Source organism: Chelon labrosus, assembly GCF_963514085.1.
Source record: "Chelon labrosus genome assembly, chromosome: 11".
NCBI classification, from domain to species: Eukaryota; Metazoa; Chordata; class Actinopteri; order Mugiliformes; family Mugilidae; genus Chelon; species Chelon labrosus.
In genome coordinates, this window is record NC_140344.1 from 17,266,345 (window position 1) to 17,287,275 (window position 20,931).

The 20,931-nt window shown below is 42.3% G+C and overlaps 1 protein-coding gene across 2 annotated transcripts; it reads left to right on the plus strand.

Moving 5' to 3' along the window:
* Positions 1-18,052, plus strand: hgfb (hepatocyte growth factor b). 2 transcript variants are annotated; one of them, XM_084554405.1, is made up of 18 exons: positions 1-122; positions 1,570-1,729; positions 2,010-2,122; positions 2,683-2,797; positions 4,429-4,577; positions 5,849-5,969; positions 6,907-7,025; positions 9,392-9,557; positions 9,663-9,796; positions 10,610-10,703; positions 11,896-12,026; positions 13,169-13,198; positions 13,735-13,840; positions 14,767-14,841; positions 15,084-15,233; positions 15,348-15,454; positions 15,799-15,941; positions 16,453-18,052. In XM_084554405.1, exons 1-18 carry the CDS (start codon positions 71-73, stop codon positions 16,630-16,632), a joined length of 2,145 nt encoding a protein of 714 aa, XP_084410531.1. In that variant the 5' UTR covers positions 1-70; the 3' UTR covers positions 16,633-18,052. The 2 variants fall into 2 exon arrangements, with proteins under 2 accessions (XP_084410531.1, XP_084410530.1); XM_084554404.1 differs by having other exon boundaries at positions 9-122; positions 1,567-1,729.
* Positions 18,053-20,931: the final 2,879 nt, after the last annotated feature.

A 20,931-nucleotide genomic window follows, 5' to 3' on the forward strand; every position in this document is an offset into this window, starting at 1 on the left:
TCTCCTGGTTGCATTCCGACAGCAAAGAAAGCAGCATTTCCAGTTTGTCCCGCTGTTGCGTGTTGAGGCCATGTGGATTTACATGCTCATTTTCGGACTCTTCGTGGTCTTTTCTTGCTCCGGTAAGTTTGGCCGAAACTATTTACAACTGCTCGGCTCGCTAATGTCCTGAAAGCCGCCGCGTCCGAACGCGCTGGTTTGCGCTCCGTGCAGAGCCGACTGTCAAACACGAGTTAAGAGAGGCTTCAACTTTGTCACGTTGCGTGTGAGATATGGATCATATTCCTCTGCTGTGTTGCAGTAGTCTATTAGTACATATTATTTATTTTTTACGTAAAAACATAGCGTAGGCTAGTTGAAGTGTTTTTAGCGCACACTGCAACAGTAATGCCATCTCGATACAGGAGCGCGCTTTACACAGCGCAGGGGCGCATTAAGACGTACCTGCCTGGATAAGAGGAGGAATAAATTACGACTATGGCAAAGTAAATAACCCAGCGTACTACAAAACGAGCTATTAAAATGAAATTAATCGTCCAGTTCTAGCTCGAACGGAGCGCGACCTTCGCGGTCCATCGCTCCTTACTGGCACCCGGGCAGAGAAACTGCTGAGCCGGTGGACTCAAGTTGAGAATCGGACAAACAGCCTCTGGTCCTCTGTGATCCCTGGTTTGTTGAGCACATCATCGGAAATCATTCAAATCCAAAAAAAACAGCCTTGATTCCTTCAGCTGTTTACATGATCATTTGGTGATTACATTGTCTTGGTGCGTCTCAGGCACCGTTTCAACAGACTCAGCGAGGGATTTAGATTCTGGTTGTGTGTTGATGAAAGGATAACAGCACTTGACTCTAGTGAAGTGCATATGGGCTGACAGTTGAAATAGGTAGGAGGAAGAGAAAGGAGGAGGCGACGTAATTTTTCTCTCTAAATGTAAATGCCTGTCTAAAGTGTTTCTATGATTATGCAGAGAACCTGCCAACAACTGAGGCAACATAGAGACCCTGCACTTATTACCCCTCCACTTCGTGTGTGTGGTCTTGCTTCTATTTTGCTGAGGGTTGACACTTGTTTCGACTTTGTTTTGGGGTAGTTCTTACAATCTGATTATGGTTATTATGGTCTTCACAAAGATGGACGCACAAGTTTTTGTGTTGCTTTTATCTGGGTCCATTGAAAAATGACTGTGCATCCTATTAGGTCCTGTATAGACCTAATAAGGATGCAGAGTCAAGGCAGACTAATTCACACATTGTAATGCTGATGATGTTTGTTCTAGCTGGACTCATTAGCAGATTGTTCACGGTGCCTGCCAGATCCCAGAGAAGAACTTGTTGTCTTATGCGTGTCTAGTGTTTCTGTAATGATGATGCTAGTAAATATAATTCAAACCAATAGGCCTTGTGGGGGCAAGTCTGTCACAAAACCATTTGTCCTCGGTAACTGCTTCTGTCATTTTCAATCTCTAATTTGTATTAAGAATAAACAAGTGACATTTAACATCTAAAATGTCAGATTTATGCCAGATGAATGGATGGGCATGACCTCGTCTTCTAAATGTTTAGCAGAGGGCCGAAGAAATGCCCTCCAGGACTACCAGAGATCTGATGGCATACAACTGCTCGCCTTGTCTCCCGATGCCTCACACCTGACGAAAAGCAGGAAGCTGAGCCTGTCCAGGTGTGCCAAAGCATGCAGTCGCAACAGAAAGCTCAACTTCACATGCAGGTTTGTCTAGTGTAACACATTACCTGTTCAACTGCTGGATTCTTTGGTGTCACTGTAAAGAGTGTCTGTGTGAAAGTGGCGGCGGTTCCACGACTTTCTTCATTTCACATAATTCATTGTTGTCCGTCTGGTTTAGCAGGCCTTCACTTTGCATGCTACTGTCAGCCTAATCGTTTCAAGTTAAAAGTTATTGTTGATCTTTCGTTTTTTAACTAATCATTAAAATCTTCCCTTATCTTCTGTTTCATCTGCCTCCACCCCTTTCCTCCGAATTCTACAGAGCGTTCCTCTATGATCATAAAAACAGGAAATGCGAGTGGCTGTCATTTGACAAGAACTCACCAGGAGCTCAGAGTCACCAGAATGTCAACTACCACCTCTACCAAAAGAAAGGTGCCCTCTGATGTTTCTTCATTTCTCCCTGTTAGCTGATGCTAAACTAGCGTCTCTCACTGTTTTCATCTCAATCCATCAGAAAAAAAATGAACCTCTCTATATAGTCCAGCATCCAATAAGTAACATTGTTTTAGTGGATTTATCTTTTTATGCAGGAGAACTGATTTACTATATAAATACTTGTTGTCAGGGCGATCTTAGCTTTGTGACGGTTGCGACCCTCAGGGACGACAAGGAAGGGCAAGGACCATTGTCGTGTTTGTAGTGTTACAGCACATTATGGTTCATTTTCTGTCATTAAGCACCGTTTATGAAAACACTGGAAATTCCCACCCCATTTCATGTCTGTCTGACCACAGCAGAACATGCAGGTTGTGTAAGCTAGTTTACTGATTCCAAATTTCGGGGATTAGGAAAACAGATTTGATTTTTGGCATTGTCATGTCCTTGTTAGGGCTCAGCACTGTAAGTGAACATCTCTGTCTGGCTGTTTTCTTCATCATCTATACCCTGGCTTACCCATTTTCTGTTCTGTCTCACTGTCCCTCATCTTTCAGACTATGTTAGAGAATGCATAGTGGGAACAGGTCAGAGTTACAGGGGACGGAGGTCGGTGACAGTGACCGGGATCCTGTGCCAGGCCTGGGCCTCTCCTATTCCTCATGAACACAAGTAAGAATCTGATCTATTTTCCAACACAATGTCAAACAAACTGGTGTTATAAGCTGCTTCCTACTCTTACTGTCGGCCTGTTAGTGATGCAATTAAGTAGTAGCTAGAGGCTAGTCCGTGTGTATGAGTGTATGTGTATATGAGTATGATATATTAGTGGTTGATTACACTCCTGGGAGCAGTCATTCATCAGATCTGACCTCATTGTAACGCTTTACAGAGTCACAGATCATTTCCTGCTGTGGCCCTACTGTTTATCTAGGTGCGTGTGAGTACAAGTGTGTGTTTTACTGGGATTAGGATCATATCTAATATGCAGCTTGTGGTTTAACTCTAGGCACATCAGCCATCTAAATTCCCAACTAAAGATAATTATTTTTCAATGTGCAGGCAGACTTTACAATGTCTCCCAATTGGAAGAAAAAAATAAGCACCGATTTCTTGTAATTGACCAGTTGGGAGTGAGAGAACTGTAGTTACCCTTCCCAAAAAATTTACTTTTTGCAAAATGTTACCATCATGATTTCTGAAACATGACACAAATAACACAAAAGACTAACTGAAGGTAGCTGAAGGGGTCTATTTAGAAACACCATATATTATTGTTTCATCTTTTACTGTAAAAACATTTTATCGTGGTCATGCATTTGTGGCATCAATGTTAAAAAAAAATGATACCGAGGAGAATTCAGCAATAAATACTGCTGAAAGAAGTTTATTATGGGCCTAATATCAAGCATCATCTTCTTTCTTTTCCTTGTTTGTGCAAACGCTGTTGGCTTTGTTTTCATCATTGACCATTATTTTTATGACATAAAAATTGCTGTAAAAAACTGCAATAAATAGTTTAGTATTTGCAAATAACACGTATAATATCTCCATGAGAAGGGAAAAAAAGTTGATTCCTCTTTCCCCAGAGGTATGAAATAACTTTGAAAGGCTTTGTAGTGAGCAGCAGACGAATCAAAGCCGGCAGTGTACTTTTGTACCTCCAGTGAACCTGCTTTATCAGGCCGCTATTAATGCCTCTTTAAATCAGGTAATTAAACCAAGGCACTTTGTATGTTTTATCAGTGGCCTCACAGACATGGGAAACTGACACACAGACAAGAACAAATGGCATTTTTATCAGCGAAAGGTTTCCTGTCTTTTTTGATTGCCCAGCCAAGGCCTTCTCGTTTCTGTACCTGTCATTACGCACTCGGCTGAAAAGACCACGTCGTAGCCTTATCTTTTCATCATCGTGTGGAAAAACACAGCCTGACTCAATGACTGTACTCATGTGCCGATCATCATAACTGGTGACCGCAGCCATGTGTGAGCCTGATGGAAAAAATAAACAGAGTCATTTGTCAGAGTGTTTACACGACCAACGTATGAAAAACTAACATTGCTTTTGAGTATTTATATATTTAAATATCTTGTCATCAATGATTCAGTCACACTTCCGTTATTTCCACACTTTTCACTGGTCATATTTACGAGCATTTTTCAGTCCAGCTCGTGCTCTGTTAGTGACTACAGAAGACAATGCAAACTGAGGCCTTGGTGTTTTTTTTTTTTTTTGTTACTCTGCATGTAATGTTTGTCAGAGCATCTTTATACGTGTATTTTTTTTCTGCTTCTGACAGATTCATGTCTAAGAAGTTCAGGAAGAAGGACCTCAGAGAAAACTACTGTCGCAACCCAGACAACTCCACCGTTGGCCCGTGGTGCTTTACCACTGACCCCCGGCCACAGCTCAGACACCAGGAGTGTGGCATACCACAGTGCTCACAGGGTAGGCTATACACACAGACAGACACACACACAGGCATGCTCAACATATGCGTGCGTGTATCTGAGCCGAACCATTCCACATTGTAAATTGTCTCACCAATTGAGTCTTGATAGCCTGAAATGAGCTGCAGCAACTTAGGCAATCACATACTTGGACTAAGCAACGTCCAGCTCTGCTCTGCTCTGCTGTGCATCTGCATGTAGACGTGTGTGGGTGCCCAGGTTTTCCACATTTGTTGAGGTCAGCTGCAGCTGTTTCCAGGTGTGTGGCTCAGTTTACGCTGTCCTCTCTCATTCCGTCAGCCCCGGGTTTTGTAAATGGTTTGAACCCATAGAAGCGAGTGTCGGAATGTTACAGGATATTAATCCCTCTGTCGTCTCCTCTACGTAAATTGTTAGCCAATTTATCCATCCCTGTGGCATACATGTGGTTGTGATGAAAGAAAGGGCTCCTTTCTCTGTGGGTTTCAGCCGCTACGTTATATCACACAATGTTACAGTCAGGCACTGATGTCTCCCTGAAAGAAGGGATAATAATGACCTCTGTTATCTAATCGCTGGGGATTCGGGCTGTCAGAGGGGTCGTTTCCTCTGCATGCATGACACTGGATCACTTTAATGAGGAGCCAGGTTGGGGTTCGATAAGACAAAATAGGAATCCTTCTTGCTCTCCAACTCACATGTGGCGTCCCACGGGGTTATCACACGTTGTACAATGGACATAATGAGTTTTTATTTTGATAGAAAGCCTGTGCTCTTTCAGACAAAAATGGCTGGCAGGGTTTCTCCAGAAATTAACTGGTCCTAATAAGAAACATACACACAGACACACAAACATGGCGTGTACAAATGCGCAGGCAGCCTGTGGTATTAAACGCGGTCTGTCATGACAGGGCCGGACTCATAAACATCTGTTTTTAATCTACATCCTGTCTGTTGTTTACACGAGACGGGCTATGCTAGTCACCACGCATCAAATGGCGCTTTCTCTTCATCACAGAACTCATGCCTACATTAGTCTGACACAGTGTGTGTGTTTACATACATAAAGTGTGTATAATGTCTGCTATAGAACTCTGTCTGCTATTATGCTTATTATATTATTAAGCAAAAATTACAAAATGAAAAGTATTAAATTGAAAGTTAATAGCTCTGTCAACCGATAGCTGTTTTACTGAAATTATGATTATCAGCTTCATATTCAATCTGGATATATGATTTCTGATAGTTCTACATCTCTGTTTGTTGTGTGTGTGTTTCCTTTCTGTATAGTTGAGTGTATGAACTGTAATGGGGAAGATTACAGAGGACCAATGGACCACACAGAAAGTGGAAGAGAATGCCAGCGCTGGGACCTGAACGATCCGCACGAACACCTATACCACCCCCACAGGTGACGCACGCACGCATCTGCACAAAGCCGTGCATGCTCAATTACACTTAACCCCGCACACATCGATGCATATAATAGCAAAACAAAATATTGTATGCAATTCACACAGTCATTTTGTGTGATTGTTGTGCACTTACACTGGAGACGAAGTGATTTGGAGTCAGCAAGTGAAAACCTTCCCCGGAGGAATACTATTGGCTGGTGTTATTGTGTATTTTTAACAGTGGTATGCTGGGAAAACTATTCGTCCTGACTTAATTGGCACAAATTCCTGTAAGCTCTTAGTAGATTATAAAGCAGACTTGCGCCTAAGCGGCTAGATAAATGTATACCTATTTCGGGGAGGCCATATATTTTAATCTGTATAAGCATTCCCTACACGATCTTCATTTGTGTACGTGAGTGCATGTACTGCGTGCGTCTGTGTCAAGACTGTTCCTGCTAGCTGGATGGCAGGTGGTCCGGATTAGTGCGGACTCGTTAACACATCCTTAATCATCCCACTGTTTGTGTAAAGGAGGTCCCAGACTGCTCATAGCACTGATGTAATGAGAGGGTCCCACAGCCTGATGCTGCACGCCTCGAGGCTGCGGGCCTGAGGGGACGAGGGACTTTGGGATGACTTATTGTAGAACACCTGTAGTGGTGGATCTTATTATCTTCCTCATTCCCCTGAGCGCTGAACAGATTCACAGATGGAGCCTTTGCAGCATTTCAGTTACCAGTTGCATGCAACATGGAATCATCTCTCGATTATTTTGCTCTGTTGGGGATTTAGGGGGGAAAATGAAAACATGATTTTCCATTCAGGTAATTTAAGAATTGTGTTGTGCGCCTGAATTACTTGAATTTAAGTCAGGGCATCGTGCTATGTGTGTAATAGTTATTCACTCATATAGAGCTTCTGTTGGTAATATTTCTGCATGTTTTCTAATAGGCACCACAACAAGGGCCTAGATGATAACTACTGTAGGAACCCAGACGGACGCCAAAGACCCTGGTGCTTTACCACAGACCCAAACACACTGTGGGAGTATTGCAACATCAAAGTCTGCGGTAAGCATGTATGGATGTTTGTTTATCCATGGCTAAATGCATCAGCATTAGTCATGCATGTTAAGTGGATATCTACGCATGACTGTAAATGGGTGTGTTTGTGTTCATCAGCACAAGCTTGTGAAGTACGACTGACCGCACCAGAATTTACAACATCCTGTACCTTTCATTTTACCACTCCTCTCCATCTTATTGGCTGATGCTATAGAATACACACACAAACGCAGAGTTCCCCTCAAAGGTTTGGCTCTCTGTTATGTCTTCTCCAATAGCCAGAATGTTTATTTTTCCCTTGCACCACCGGCCCGCTGTTTATTGTTCTATGCCAGCCCAACGTGTGATAGTCAAACTGCGCAGGGTTCATTTATTGCTCCGTGTTAACCTCCTGTAACACATACAGACACAACACCAGGGTCACGCACGCTACAAGCAGATCGCTTTCATTACACCTCACATACTTAGTGCAAGTGGTGTGACTGATGCGAGAGCTTAGTGTCTCGCCTGGCTTTGTGGGTCTTTGCACTCGTAGTAAACTAGCAGATAGTGCACGCTTGTTGTTGACCCTGCAATCAGTGAGCAGCCACTGTGGGTCTTAGGAGCATAAAACCGAGAGAGCACTGGCGGTGTTGCTGTCAGGCTCAGCTTATTTCTCTTGAGTCTGGCCTGCTAGAAACATCATCAGTCCTGGCACCACTTTTACTAGATGGCACTCCTCTATGTGCTCAGTGATTCACCGTTTCCCCCCGGTTGTCTCCCTTCTGGAAATGGTCTCCCACCCCGTGCACTCTACCCTTCTCTCACTTTTCTCTCTGATATGGGAGGTTTTTGGGAACAGACCAAGTTTACGGCCCAGTTAGTCTTAATCAAAACAAGGCATGGAGGACAGAGCAACAGACAGAGAGATAAAGTATTCTTTTGACGATGGCTCCCCTTTTGTTTACTGTCAAATGAGTGCATATCTATTTTTAGACACATTGCATGGGCAGAAGATGAAAGACCTGAAGATCTGCAGCTTTACACATTTCTGGATACAATCATGTACAATGTTCAGGCCACTGAACTTGTGTAACTTGTCCGTAATGAGCAGCCTTTCTGCAAAGAAAAGTAGAGCAGATAAGATTTCCTGCCATATTTTTCCAATTTTGCAGTCAGCCTCTTTAGACTGTAGAGCTTCAAAGCCCACAGATGAAGCTGTATCTGTTGGATACAGGTAGCCAAGCAGTTCAGCGTTGCATCATGTCAAAGTAATGTCACAATGCATATTTTCTCTTAATTATCATTGTTTGTATGCCACTACAGCAACAGAGTATACCCAGATAAAAGGAAATATTTGCAATATGTTGACACGACAACGGTGGATGAGGATATAATACAACTGTCAGGCCAATTGATTTTGCTGCCATCCCAGCCTGTACCATTTGGTGACAGTTGGGAGATAAAATCTCCACATTCTGTGATGAGAGAGCAACAGTAAATTAAATGTTAGGGAGACATTTTTACAACCCCGAAAGACAAGATTCTTTTCTCTTGGCCCGTCACATTATGCTACGCCAGAGGGCTATTTTGCTTAAACTTCCTCGTTCTACAGGTGAAATGCAAATCAGAACCCGCAGGCGGAAATATTATCTATGTGAATTTTCCTGGAACTGCTGCTGGGAAAAAAAGACTATGGAAAGTATTTACAAATGGCAGGCAAATGGAGATATCTGTGGTCTGTATTATTTTATGATCTACAATGCAGTTGTTTTACGTTTCAAAAGGTGCACTCTTACTTTTTCAACTGTCGCCACAGTTCAAAAAATTTCTTCATCCACCATTTCAACCCAATTGGGCCCTTATCTATTGTTTGCCTTTCCCACGCAAATTACAGCATGGATTCCCGTGGACGCCCTCCTCTATTAACCTACAATCACATGTGAAAACGGAGGTTGATTTGGAAGTTGTCCACAGTCAGACTTCTTTAACTGTCATTTAGTATGTATTTATTCAGTGTTTGTGTTTGCAGAAGGCATGTTGGAGGAAATAAGTCATAAAGGAAGTGGAGTTTGGCATTCATAGGTGTTTTCTATATTCTCACAGGGCTGTTAACATTTGAAGGTTTTCACACTTGGGTTAAATTTCAGTTGTGTTTCTTTCCATTTATAGCATATGCCTCAGTCAGCTTTTTGTCTATGTTTTAACTCTCCCCATGGGCTTCAAAGGCTATTTAGAGAATGTGTGCAAGAGAGAGGGAGAAAAGCAAGAGGCGTGAAAGTAACAATAAAATCTAGTGGCTTAATTGTTTCTCCAAACGGATAAAACCTTAAGTTATTTGAGCAAATATGTTGCACATTATGTTGATTCACACCATGTTTTCTCTCTCACAGAAACACCGCCTAAAACTAATGTGGTGGAAACAACCGAGTGTTACCAAGGCAGAGGAGAGGGTTATAGGGGGACAGTAGACATGACGCCCACTGGACTCACCTGCCAACGCTGGGACTCTCAGTATCCCCACAACCACACATTTGTACCTCAAGCCTACCCCTGCAAGTGAGTCAGGAACTCACATGAGACAGCCATCCACTCATTCACTCACCCACCAACACGCAGTTACTGCCAGGCAGAATACAGATTGGCTTTCTCTGTGTTTTCCAGGGACCTGAGAGAGAACTATTGCCGCAATCCAGATGGTCAAGAATCCCCCTGGTGCTTCACTACAGACCCAAGAGTCCGAACAATGCCTTGCCTCGACATTCCTCAATGCGGCGCCCACAACAAGCCTGTCAACGGTGAGAAATTCAACAGCTTTATCAGACACTGAAAGCAGCGAGGGAAAGCAGATTTTCTCTGCATCTGAAGCAGAGAAATATCCGGTATTGTCATATTCTGTGGACTCTGGAGTTCATATGAGACCCTTTAACCACACATATTGGTTTGTAACCACGTTTTCTCCATCCCTGCGGAAAACTGTACCCAGATACGACTGTGGGAAGGACTGACCACCGCGTCTCACATAAATAAAATCTGACAGCAGCTCTTGATGGTCATGTCTCACTGGACAGCGAAAGACGGAGCTGAAGGATTAGTGTTGGTTGGGATCCTTTCTGGGGCAGCAAGAGATTTAGAAGTAAAAGATGTAGATCTATGTCTGAGTACACAAATTTCCCAAGGGATCTTAAGGATATTTCTTTGAGACTGTGTAGCCTTGGCTTGAGATTATAAACCCACTCAAGGGTTTCTGTTGTGGTTTACCCTTGGGGGTTGAGTACATTCCCATATAGAAATGAAATGCACAGTGACAGCTTCAAAAAAACTTATTTATGACCTGTATCTTTCTAAGGCATCATTGCATCCTTGCAAATACTTGATGTTGTGACAGTCAAAAAGCAACTGAGGATTGTTGTTATGTTTGATTGTGTTTTATTCTTTTTTCAAGTTTTTGGTTTAGTCTTAGTTTAGTTGCTCTGTATATACAAGACTACAATTTGAACCAGCAACGAATTCCTGTATAGCCTGTTTCGCAGGTTTTTCCTACAAAGGTCTAGTTTCTTCGCATGTGAGGCATGTGTCTCATTTATTTCTCCTTTTGTGTCTAAATCCAGAATGTTATGAAAGCTTTGGAGAGAATTACCAAGGACAGCAGTCAAGGACTAGATCAAACCTGCCCTGTGCTCCCTGGAGGATCCACAACAACAGGTCAGCCCACTGCCTCCCTGCTACTTCCTAACTTGATAACTTTCCCAAACTCCACTGTGACGTGAAAAACAGGACTGCACCATTAATAAGTAACAGACACTTGCCTCTGCCTAAATTTGACATCACAGTTCTAGGACATGTTAACAAACCAGCGCCTAAGAAAGTATAGTGCTCAGTGGAATCAAAGCATACCAGTAGTAATGAGCAGAATACATGCAAATTTTATGGGTTTCAACAAGAAAAAATATAGTTAGCAGATACAAGCTTGTGTATGACAGCCCCAGTGTGCAGGACAATGTGTCTGTGTTTCCGAGAACCATGTGTGCAACTCCGAGACATGCTGGTAATGCAGAGAGACACCGTATTATTGACCTCTTGTTAAGTCTTATTGTTGTTAGCGGATCAAGTCAAGCCTCTTGCTTCCCGGAGGAGAAAACGGCTCCTGCGGGTGCCATGACTAGCCTCTACAACATCTCCTAATGGCTGGAGAAGTGTTTCCCTGAAGATGACCTAACTCAGCAGGAATGACTCGCAGTGATAACTTGGCTGGGGGATATACACTTCACTCCCCACCTTTGACACCAAACCCCCTCCTCTGTAGGAACACTTCAAAGCCACTCCGCTCCGCTGCTTGGCTCCTGCCCAAGGGTCAAAAGTCAGGGTTAGGGAGTCACAGTGAGACCTGGAATATAACACATATAAACACTGATTTGAAACACTGGATTTCTGTGATTTGGTACCAAGAATCCCCTCTCTTGCGTCTCCCTTCCTCATTACAATTCTCCACCTTATCAGTTGAGGAATTCGGTGTGAGTGGTTTTAAAATTCTCATGAGAATACCGTCATGTGTGGGATACGTCTGCATGTGCATGTATGAGATATGTGAATGTAGGTGGGTGCATAGTGTCTCAGTGAGTAATTCCTTTGCAGATCACCTATTTGTCTTGTCTGAAGGGAAAGAGCTTCGCAGTTGTGTAGTTTGGCTGTCCATATCATATCCTAAATTCATTCAGCTTTTACTAATAGTTATAAATCACTGGGAAATCTTTCTTCTGACCGAAAGCCAAATTATCTGTGTAAAGCCATAAAAAAGGCCATAAAAATGTCTTTGTCTTGAACATTGTCTTTGGGGCATATTACATGATGATTAGAGATTAGTTAAGGGGTCTTTTGTGTTTGTGTTTTTGTCCAGTGGTGAAAGGGGCATGCTGATGGCTGGCCTGGAGGGAAACTACTGCAGAAATCCTGATAAAGACAAACATGGTCCCTGGTGTTACACCAACAATTCTGCCATACCCTGGGACTACTGCAATGTCAAACCATGTGAGTGCATGGATGTTTGTACATCCAATACGTACACAGACGCACACAATCACACACAGAAAAGGCACATTAAGAGAAAACAATGCGTGCATGACGCATGTCTGTGTGACGCTGAACGTTTATCTATCTTCTTGATCAAAGACGGAGCTAGTTTAGTTTTGTTTTCACTCGGACTGGCTGTCTACATCACTTGCGCACACACACTTTATTTGCAGTGCGTAAGTCTGTCTACACTCGCACGTCAGTGTATTTCACGGGAGATCACAACTCATCATGGAGACTGGGGAGGAGCTGTCTTTCTAAGTATTCCCACATGGACCAAGAGCCAGAGGCATTATGACTGTGTGCATCTGGCTAGTAAAAATCTGTTAATCTGTTGTTACACAAAATCTTAAAGCAGATGCTCTTTGCGCCCAGGTGTCAGTAGCCAAGAATGCTATTTGCAACCAAGTGGAACAGCCAGGTCGACTGTTTGTGGTGGAAAGCATGGAAAGCAGAGACGAGAACTCAGATGTCCAAAGCAAATGATGCAGAAAGGCTTACTGCATGTCTAACATTATAAAAGGGTCCATTTCTCCTAAACCATATTTTCCTAAACCTTACCAAGCAGCCTCATTGCCTAACCGCTAATCAATCTGTGGTTTTAAAGTGAAAATGACTTTCGAAGAATACCAGAAAATTACAAGTAAACTAAAAGCAATAACTCAACACTATAATATTTGCTGTCTGGCATCTGCTCGAAGTCCTATTAATATTGTTGGCAATTCAACGGTGATATAAACTGAATTAAACGTAAGAATGTGAAATGATAACAAAAATGGACACTTGGTGTTCACTATGCCAGATTATTATTATAAACAGATTACGATTGATTTTTTAAAACTGGAGAGAAAGCATATTATGATCGATTTTTATAGTGTGCAGAAATCCTAAGAAACTATGGGAAATGCTATTTAAAGTGTATATATCACTTTAAATAATAATAATAATCTGTGAAGCTATTAAAAATCAATCAAAACGTAAAGTAGAAAGGAATGATTGCGGCATGCCCAACAAACTAAAGGTCCCTTGTGGTTACAGCTGATGCACTCGTATCACTTAATGCTCCTTGATCATTTAATTCTCTCCTCTCTTCTCTGCAGGTGATGCTTCACAGAACAACATTCCACTAGGTGAGTGTCTCTGCTTGTCTGTCAGCATTTAAGATGTAATAAGCTGCCCATCTGTATTTGATAGACTCCAAAGCCAGTAGTGGGGTTTTTATTTTTACTTTTATTTTTTTAAGAACTTGTTGCAGTCCCTTTTTTATATCCAGCTATTATAATACATGACACAGGACATTATGTTGTTGCGGCGACATCTGTTTCTGTGTGTGTGTATGTCTTTGTGGTTCTCCTGCACACAATAACTCAAAAGCAGATACAATATAGTTCAAATTACCCCCATGTGTTCTGTTAACATATTCAATATCAGGCCTTAATTAATTGCCTCATCAGAATAACAGGTTATGTTTTATATATAATGACAGTTATGGCGGATCATTAGGCAGCTCAAGTGCTTCCTCTATCGTGACTGTGTAAACAACATGTCAACATTAAGTACAGTGTCTGCGTCAGGGCGTATTTACGGCTTAAATGAAATGTATACTTTATGACACGTTAAAACAACTGGCCGTGTCCGTGTGTGTGTATGTTTTCTGCTTTCCTAGGTGAGTTGTCCTCTGTGGGGTGTTTTGTCCATAAGAGAACTAGGATTGTGGGAGGAGGTCCAGTGGGCATATCGGACGGCAGCTGGATGGTCAGCATACAGAAAGGGTACGCCAATAAACATTCTACACATTATCCTCTACCACTGAAACAGAGAACAGCAGACCATACTGCCAGACCACAACTGAATTCATTCTCTTTTCTTTTACTTTTGGTTTTTAGTTTCCATTCTGTTGACAAACTTGCAATCAAACTTATTACAGAAGCACATTTATCCATTTAGGATCAATCTGTATCTCTGTGTACAAGAAAACTTGTGTAACTCTAGAAGAAAGTAATTGTTAGAGGCAGTATTTGAGCTAGATTCGTATTGTGTCCGAGCGTGTTTGACCACATCCAGTTTGTTTAAGTAGTCTGATTGCTGCGTAGCATGCCTGGCTGGTTCAGCATCTCATGCCCTCAATAACGGCCTTGAAGAGATGGCCATGGTTCAGCTGGACCTGAGCACGGCTTGTGTCTCCTTGCCAGCCGTTGGCAAACAAATCGCATCTGCTGCTGAACTCAAAAGCTGTCAAAATTGTGCAACAAAGATCTATTACTTTATGAATATTGTTTGAATATTCAGGATAACAACACATCTGGTTCTCACTTCGCTGTAGCCGTCAAGTAAAGTTGAAATGGCCTTAAAAATCTTAGTGAAAGTCACTGTATTGCATCATAGGTACTATGAGAAGCATGTGAGAAAACCGCACCCAAGGCAACTGCAAAAAAGCCACAAGTTCATTACAATCACGATCTCCATTGTGCTATGAAAGAACGCTTTTTTAACCATAAAAACTTGCATAAGCGTCCTGGAACTGGAACGTGGTTTTATGGACTCTCACAGTGCTACTATTACAGTACGTCCCTCGTATCTAAGGATTTTATCTGAATTTCTGCATTCTAGTGATGACAGAAAGAGGTCATATACAGTATTTCACAGTAGCTGATATCTTTGATTAATCTTTTATATGTCATTTGTGTTTTATATCCAGATCAGTGCACTGGTGTGGTGGATCACTCATACGGGAGAAATGGGTACTCACTGACAGACAGTGCTTCTCCTCATGGTAACGTCAATGCTTGCTGTCAGTTCTTTTGTTAGTTTTGTTGCTTAAACCTTGAGCTGTCAGCGTCTTTTAGTCCCTCTGTGTATTAAAAGGAAGATTTATTTGTTCAGTTCATACATATTGCTCTTAATTCACGCATAACTGACAACAGTTGCTACTGTCTGTCTGGAGCAGCTCAGAAGAGATTAATAAATGTTGAATAATTTTTGAAACGTTAACCCTTGTCCGTCTTGTGTGTTCAGTGTCCCAGACCTCAGTGAGTACCGGGTGTGGCTGGGAGTCTCTGACATCCAAGAGGGCGCTCCTGACTGGTCCAGGAGGCAAGAAGTCAGCATAGCACATGTAATATGTGGCCCAGAGGGTTCCAGTTTAGCCCTATTAAGACTTTCAAAGTAGGTGCCTGGAAAAACAAACTCAAGGACACATTTATGTACAGTATCAAGAATGCATTGAGTGTGTGGTGTTGATCGTGTTCTGCACTTTGTGTGTTCATTAAATATGTCCAGGCCTGCCCTCCCTGCAGACAATGTCCACACGATTCAGCTGCCCGTGGCTGGGTGCTCCATCCGAGAAGGAACAATTTGTAAAATGTACGGATGGGGAGAGACGAAAGGTACAAATATTCTATACTGTCCATTTACTCCAGCTGTTGTATGTGTAGCCACTATTCTCTCGGTCTCCAGGGGTTGCAATACATCGCATGTGTCCTGCTGCAGTCATCATTATTTTCAAATGGTATAGAGCTGAGATGCAAAAGTAAATCACAACAGTCCTCTGTATACCTTAAGCAATACGATAACCCTGGGTTAGTACTGCTTGTTGATTCACTGAATGTACAGAGCAAGTTAAAGAAGGCTGCACATGCACGCTTAACAATGTATGCGTTCTACAGTCCAAAGGTAACATTATATATGTTGCAGAACACATGCAGTAAAGTGCAACTTTTGTCTCTTTCAGGCACTGGCCATGAGGATGTACTAAAGGCAGTGGACCTGCCTATTGTCAGTAGAGACAGGTGTAGAGAGATGCACAGAGGAAACATCCACATCACCAACACCAAGATCTGTGCAGGAGGGAGAAGGAATGAGGGCGTGTGTGAGGTAAACAACACATTATTTTCATAGTGAGTTGTTTTGCTACTTTAACATGATGTCAAATGACAAGAACTCCACACTAGAGTTTGCACACTGTGCTAAGTCCTTGTTGGTAAACAAGAACCGGCTGTAAGACGTTTGGATAAAGTAATTGCTCCCAGTGTGAATCTATTGAGATATTAGTGCCTTGGTTGAACACAGAGCTTTCAAAGCCCAGTTTGATCTAAATCTCAAACAAATGTTATTTGAATCCGTGGGCTTAAGCATTCAGTCTGTTGCAAATAGAGCAGCTGGAGACAGTTGCGCTAAATTTCATCAGCTATCAAACACTTGGGTTTGTGGTTTCTAGCTTCGGAAGAGTGCTGCCCATGTTCACAACATGATGGTTCTGTCTGTCATTGAGGGTGCCAGAACACATTTTGCTTTCATTAACCCTGTCAAAAATGCAATTCTTGACGCTAGCCTTTTGTCAACGGCTGACGTAGAAAAATGTGCTATTTATTTCTTCCTTTTGCAGAGGGATTATGGAGGCCCTCTCGTGTGTCAAGATGGTGACATCAGGGTTATTGTCGGAGTGAGCGTCCATGGCAGAGGCTGTGCTCGGGCCAACCAGCCTGGCATCTTCATCAATGTGCCCTTCTACACGCAGTGGATCTATAAGGTCTTCAAATATTATCCAAACCCTGAGATCATCTAGAGGCGTCACGATCAAGGGAACTAAATCAAATCTAGAGCCTCTACTTATGTGTCTTAAGCAGTGCACTCAGGGCACGCGGTTTCCATGTTCTGCATACCTGTGTGGCCCAGAGATCAACAGGGAGGTGATTTGATGATGCACTTACACTATCCATACTGATTCTGAGAGTCATTGATTATGAAAAAAATGTATACTGTTCATGTCTAAGACATAAAGAGAAACTGCTGGAGCAGCTAACAAGTAAAGAAGGGACCCAATAGAAGTTGAATGTTACAGAAAGGACAAAGAGGTGTCTTTGGTCGTGTTGGGAGCAGAGCAGGTAAATAAATATTAGATTTTCACCCATTTCATATTTTTCTTTTGGTAGCAAATTTACCAGAGCTGCATGTGTGTATGTGAATACTCTTGATTCCTGGTATTACTTGAATGTTTTGAACACCAAATGCAGTGGTTCAGCAGCTCCCTTTGTAGAATACATCAGTGGGCCACTTAGAAAACTATCCAGTGATAGGGCAATGTGAAGGGCACTCTTATCAAGCTCCATGCATCTCCGGGGGCTTAGATAAAGTGGTCCTTAGTGTACATAGTATTTTAATGAGTGTATTTGTGACACTCTAAAGGTAATTTAGGTCTTATAGATCTACGATAAGAGAACATGAATGTCGAGGCAGATAAGTGATATAGAGTGTGCTATCGTTCATCTTTCAGTGAAGGTTCTGTCTCATAACGGCAAATAGAACAAACTCAGTATTGTAATGTTATCACAATACCACTGTATATATGAGGATGACGTTTGCTCTGTGTGTAGATACAATGAATGTACGTTTACCCAGCCTTTAAGTGATATGAAGAAAAATATGATAATGTAAAATGTGTACACACAAGCTCCTTCTATACAAACATCCAGTGTTAATTCAACGTGGGTGTGTCTGTTTTTGTATGTTTTTTTCTGCAGCAGTGTGTATGCAAAAAAAAACTGCAGTGGGAGATGGTGTGTTTGTGTGTGTGTGTGTGTGTGTTTGAACTGAATGAATTATCCCCACTCTCAGACCTTGGCAGACCCCCAGTTCCATTCCACTCTTGATATTAGTGTCACAGAGTCTGTAGCTTCAAACTCTGTGGATGGGACGGTCTTTGTAACGGCACTGTCTGTAACGGGCTTCACTGTGATGACTGAATGGCCCTCGAAAGGAATGAATGCACCTCTTTTAGCAGCGTAAATGATTGAGATGGCGTCATATTAGAGCCCCATTATGTTTGTGTGAGAGTGAGAAAATGAATTGCCCCGAGTGGAAGTGTGTGCACTGAAGGATGCGCAAGCTGCTATATTCAACTAGTTGTACAGTGCTGCCTTATGTCGACCATTCATAATGTACATTATACTAAAAAGTTAATCTTGTCTAATATGCTAAACGTTAAACCCGATTTCAGCAGTTATTTGAAAGGCTTTTGTCGCTATATTAAATGTTCTTTTTATTCTACGGGTTTCCTTTCTCGTGTCGTGTTTCAAATGCTGCATTTTTCAAACGGCCTGCTTGTGCTCTGAATGCAAACGTGCACTGGCTCATGTAAGTCTCTTGTTTGCTGTATAATTAACATGAGGGTGCTGTGCTTTACTGCCAGAAGATGGCACCACAGCAGCACAGAGACTATACGGGTGTTTTGGTAATCTTGCTAATCTCTCTCTCCCTCCCGCACACACTCCTACATCTATGGCCACATTCTCATCCACTTACACATAAAGGGAACATTCCTACGCACACAAACTGTTCCTGCCTTGTAGCTGTTCCTGAACAAACACTACAGCAGACTAGCAGTGTTTCGCTGTCACTCTGTCCAGAGTTTAATAGACCAGGAGTGAGGTACAGATGTGAGGGGCATAAGTGTGTGTGAGTGTGTGTGAGAGGGGGTTGAGAAGCAGAGCGCGTAAAGGTGAAAGAGCGCAGGAGAGGGGCGACTGAGAGCTGGAGATTAAACGCTGAATCCATTGATGCTGTATTAAGGAACTTATGGAGCAAGCAGAAAATACACCGGGATCGACATTTTCTGTTGCAGTGCACACTTTGTGTGCTGATGCTGACACGACACACACAGTACAAACACACACTCTGTGATAACAGATACTGTAGAGGCATCAAAGGGAGATGACGTGAAAGAAGTTCGCTTTCATCTGTAGGTCAGCTGGACGGACGGAAAGACAGAAAACGCCGGCAACAAACAAGAAGACAGACGCAAGGACATCACCCCGCCCCTCCCTGCCTCTGGCTAGTGCACCGTGAGATCTACAGCATCCAGGAGGCTAATGAGCCGCTGAACGTGGCGTGAAAGCACAGTGTAAAAAGACAAGCAATAAAAATATGATTAAGAGCAATAATATATTTTCAGTGTATTCCTTATAACCGTAAGCAAAGGCGCTACTGACGATGCTGTGTAAGGACAGAATCAAGACTGAATTTGCAGTGCTGCATTCAGAAATAATGCAGCAGCACGGCTGGTTTTCTGTGGCGTCCCAATTATGATTTTTCAGGACGCCGAGACGATTTTTATTTCTCTCTAGATGGTTGACCATTGAGATTCAAACAGTGTAGCAGTGGAGTCACACATGCCGCCACAGCTGGCTGACAATTGCATGCAGAGATCTTCGTCTCAATCCCCGCGTATGTGCGTGTTACATGAATGAGAGTGTGGCTGGGAGAGAAAGATGGAAAATGAGAGAGAGACTGATTATTCCAGGGAAGGGCTTTTATAAGCCACAGGACTCCCATTACAGATCATTGAGTTTCAGCCTTAGTTAAGAATATCTTTCATAATCTAATTGGGTTGTCTATGTAATGTCATCTAACCTCTTTTTAGGCACTTTCTCTTTTCTCTGTGGAAAGTTTCAGGCCTGTGTTGTGCCAGTGTGTGTATTTCCAAGCGCTATGTGTGGAGCTGAGGAAGAAGAAGGGAGTGGCTGAGACTATAGCAAAGCTTTCATAAGTATCCTTCCTCCTATCAGTATTTCATTCTGTAACTTGACACACTGTTCTATCCTTTCACTCACTTTACTTGATGATTCACACTTGAATAAATTAAATTACAGCCTTTCCTTGAGGGCTTCGGTATATTGTATGAAATTTCTCACAGCTAAAAATGTATTTCCAGACTATCGACTATTATTGTGTCCAGTGTTATGGGTCCTATTGATTTAATACAATAAGTAAATGTGAGTTTGTGTAAAAGTATGTCTGAAGTTTATTCCTTGAAGGCTTTTAAAAGCTTTACATCAATAATGAATGAAATTGCTAAGTATATTATGAAAGCGGTTACTTGTGGCGACACACCCAGAAAATCAACATCAAATCAAAAGTGAGCTTAAGTGTTTTTACTGTTTCAGTATTACTATTTTTAGAAATCAGATATACACTCACTTGCCAAAACATCAGGTACGCTAGTGAACTACTAAATCCTCTTCATGACAGTTAAGATGTTCAGTTCATGTTGAATCAGCGCAGGAAAAGGGGTCTAGGTCGTGGTGCTGATACACTTAAACACAACATTGTTACTCTTGTTTATCCTACCTCACTGATTAAAATGGGGTTGTCAAAATAAGCATGATACAGTTCAATAGTGCTACAGCAACCAAAATGAAAACACAGTTTTAACAAACGCTGAATACCACAACATTCAGGAACATTTAGTGCAGGACTGCGACATTAGAAAGCATTCGTTTTTTACTAGTACACTTAATGAACTGGAATTCATTTGTTCATTATCTGTTACCGCGTATCCTCTAGAGCAGGGGCGCCCAATACGTCCATTGCGATCGACTGGTGGATCGCAATCGAGCAGGTAGATTGTAAAAGAAGTGTTTTACGTGTTAGTCTATCTATCCTCACTATTGCATTTTACACTTGGTTGACGTACAATTCAATCCCGGATTGATGGGCAGCCAGTCTGAGATCTCCCCATGCATGAGTGGTGAAATGCGGGAGATGCTGCAACACTTGCGAGCTCAGTAGTTAGGGGCTGAGCCTATCCTAGCGGACGAGAGGCAGCGGTACACCCTGGAAAGGTAGCCAGGCTATAACAGGGCTAACACAGAAAGAAAACCAACAATTTGCACTCACATGCAACTTTGAATCACCAATTAACCTAATGCCACCTCCACACAGAAAACAGAAACCCTCTTTCTGTGAGGCATCAGTGCTAACCACTGCACCGCCCTGACAGAGCTGTAACTGGAATGTGAGTGTCCCCTGGAGTCCAAAACAGACCTACAAGTAGATCAATTGCAAAATTGCCATATGATGTGAGTTG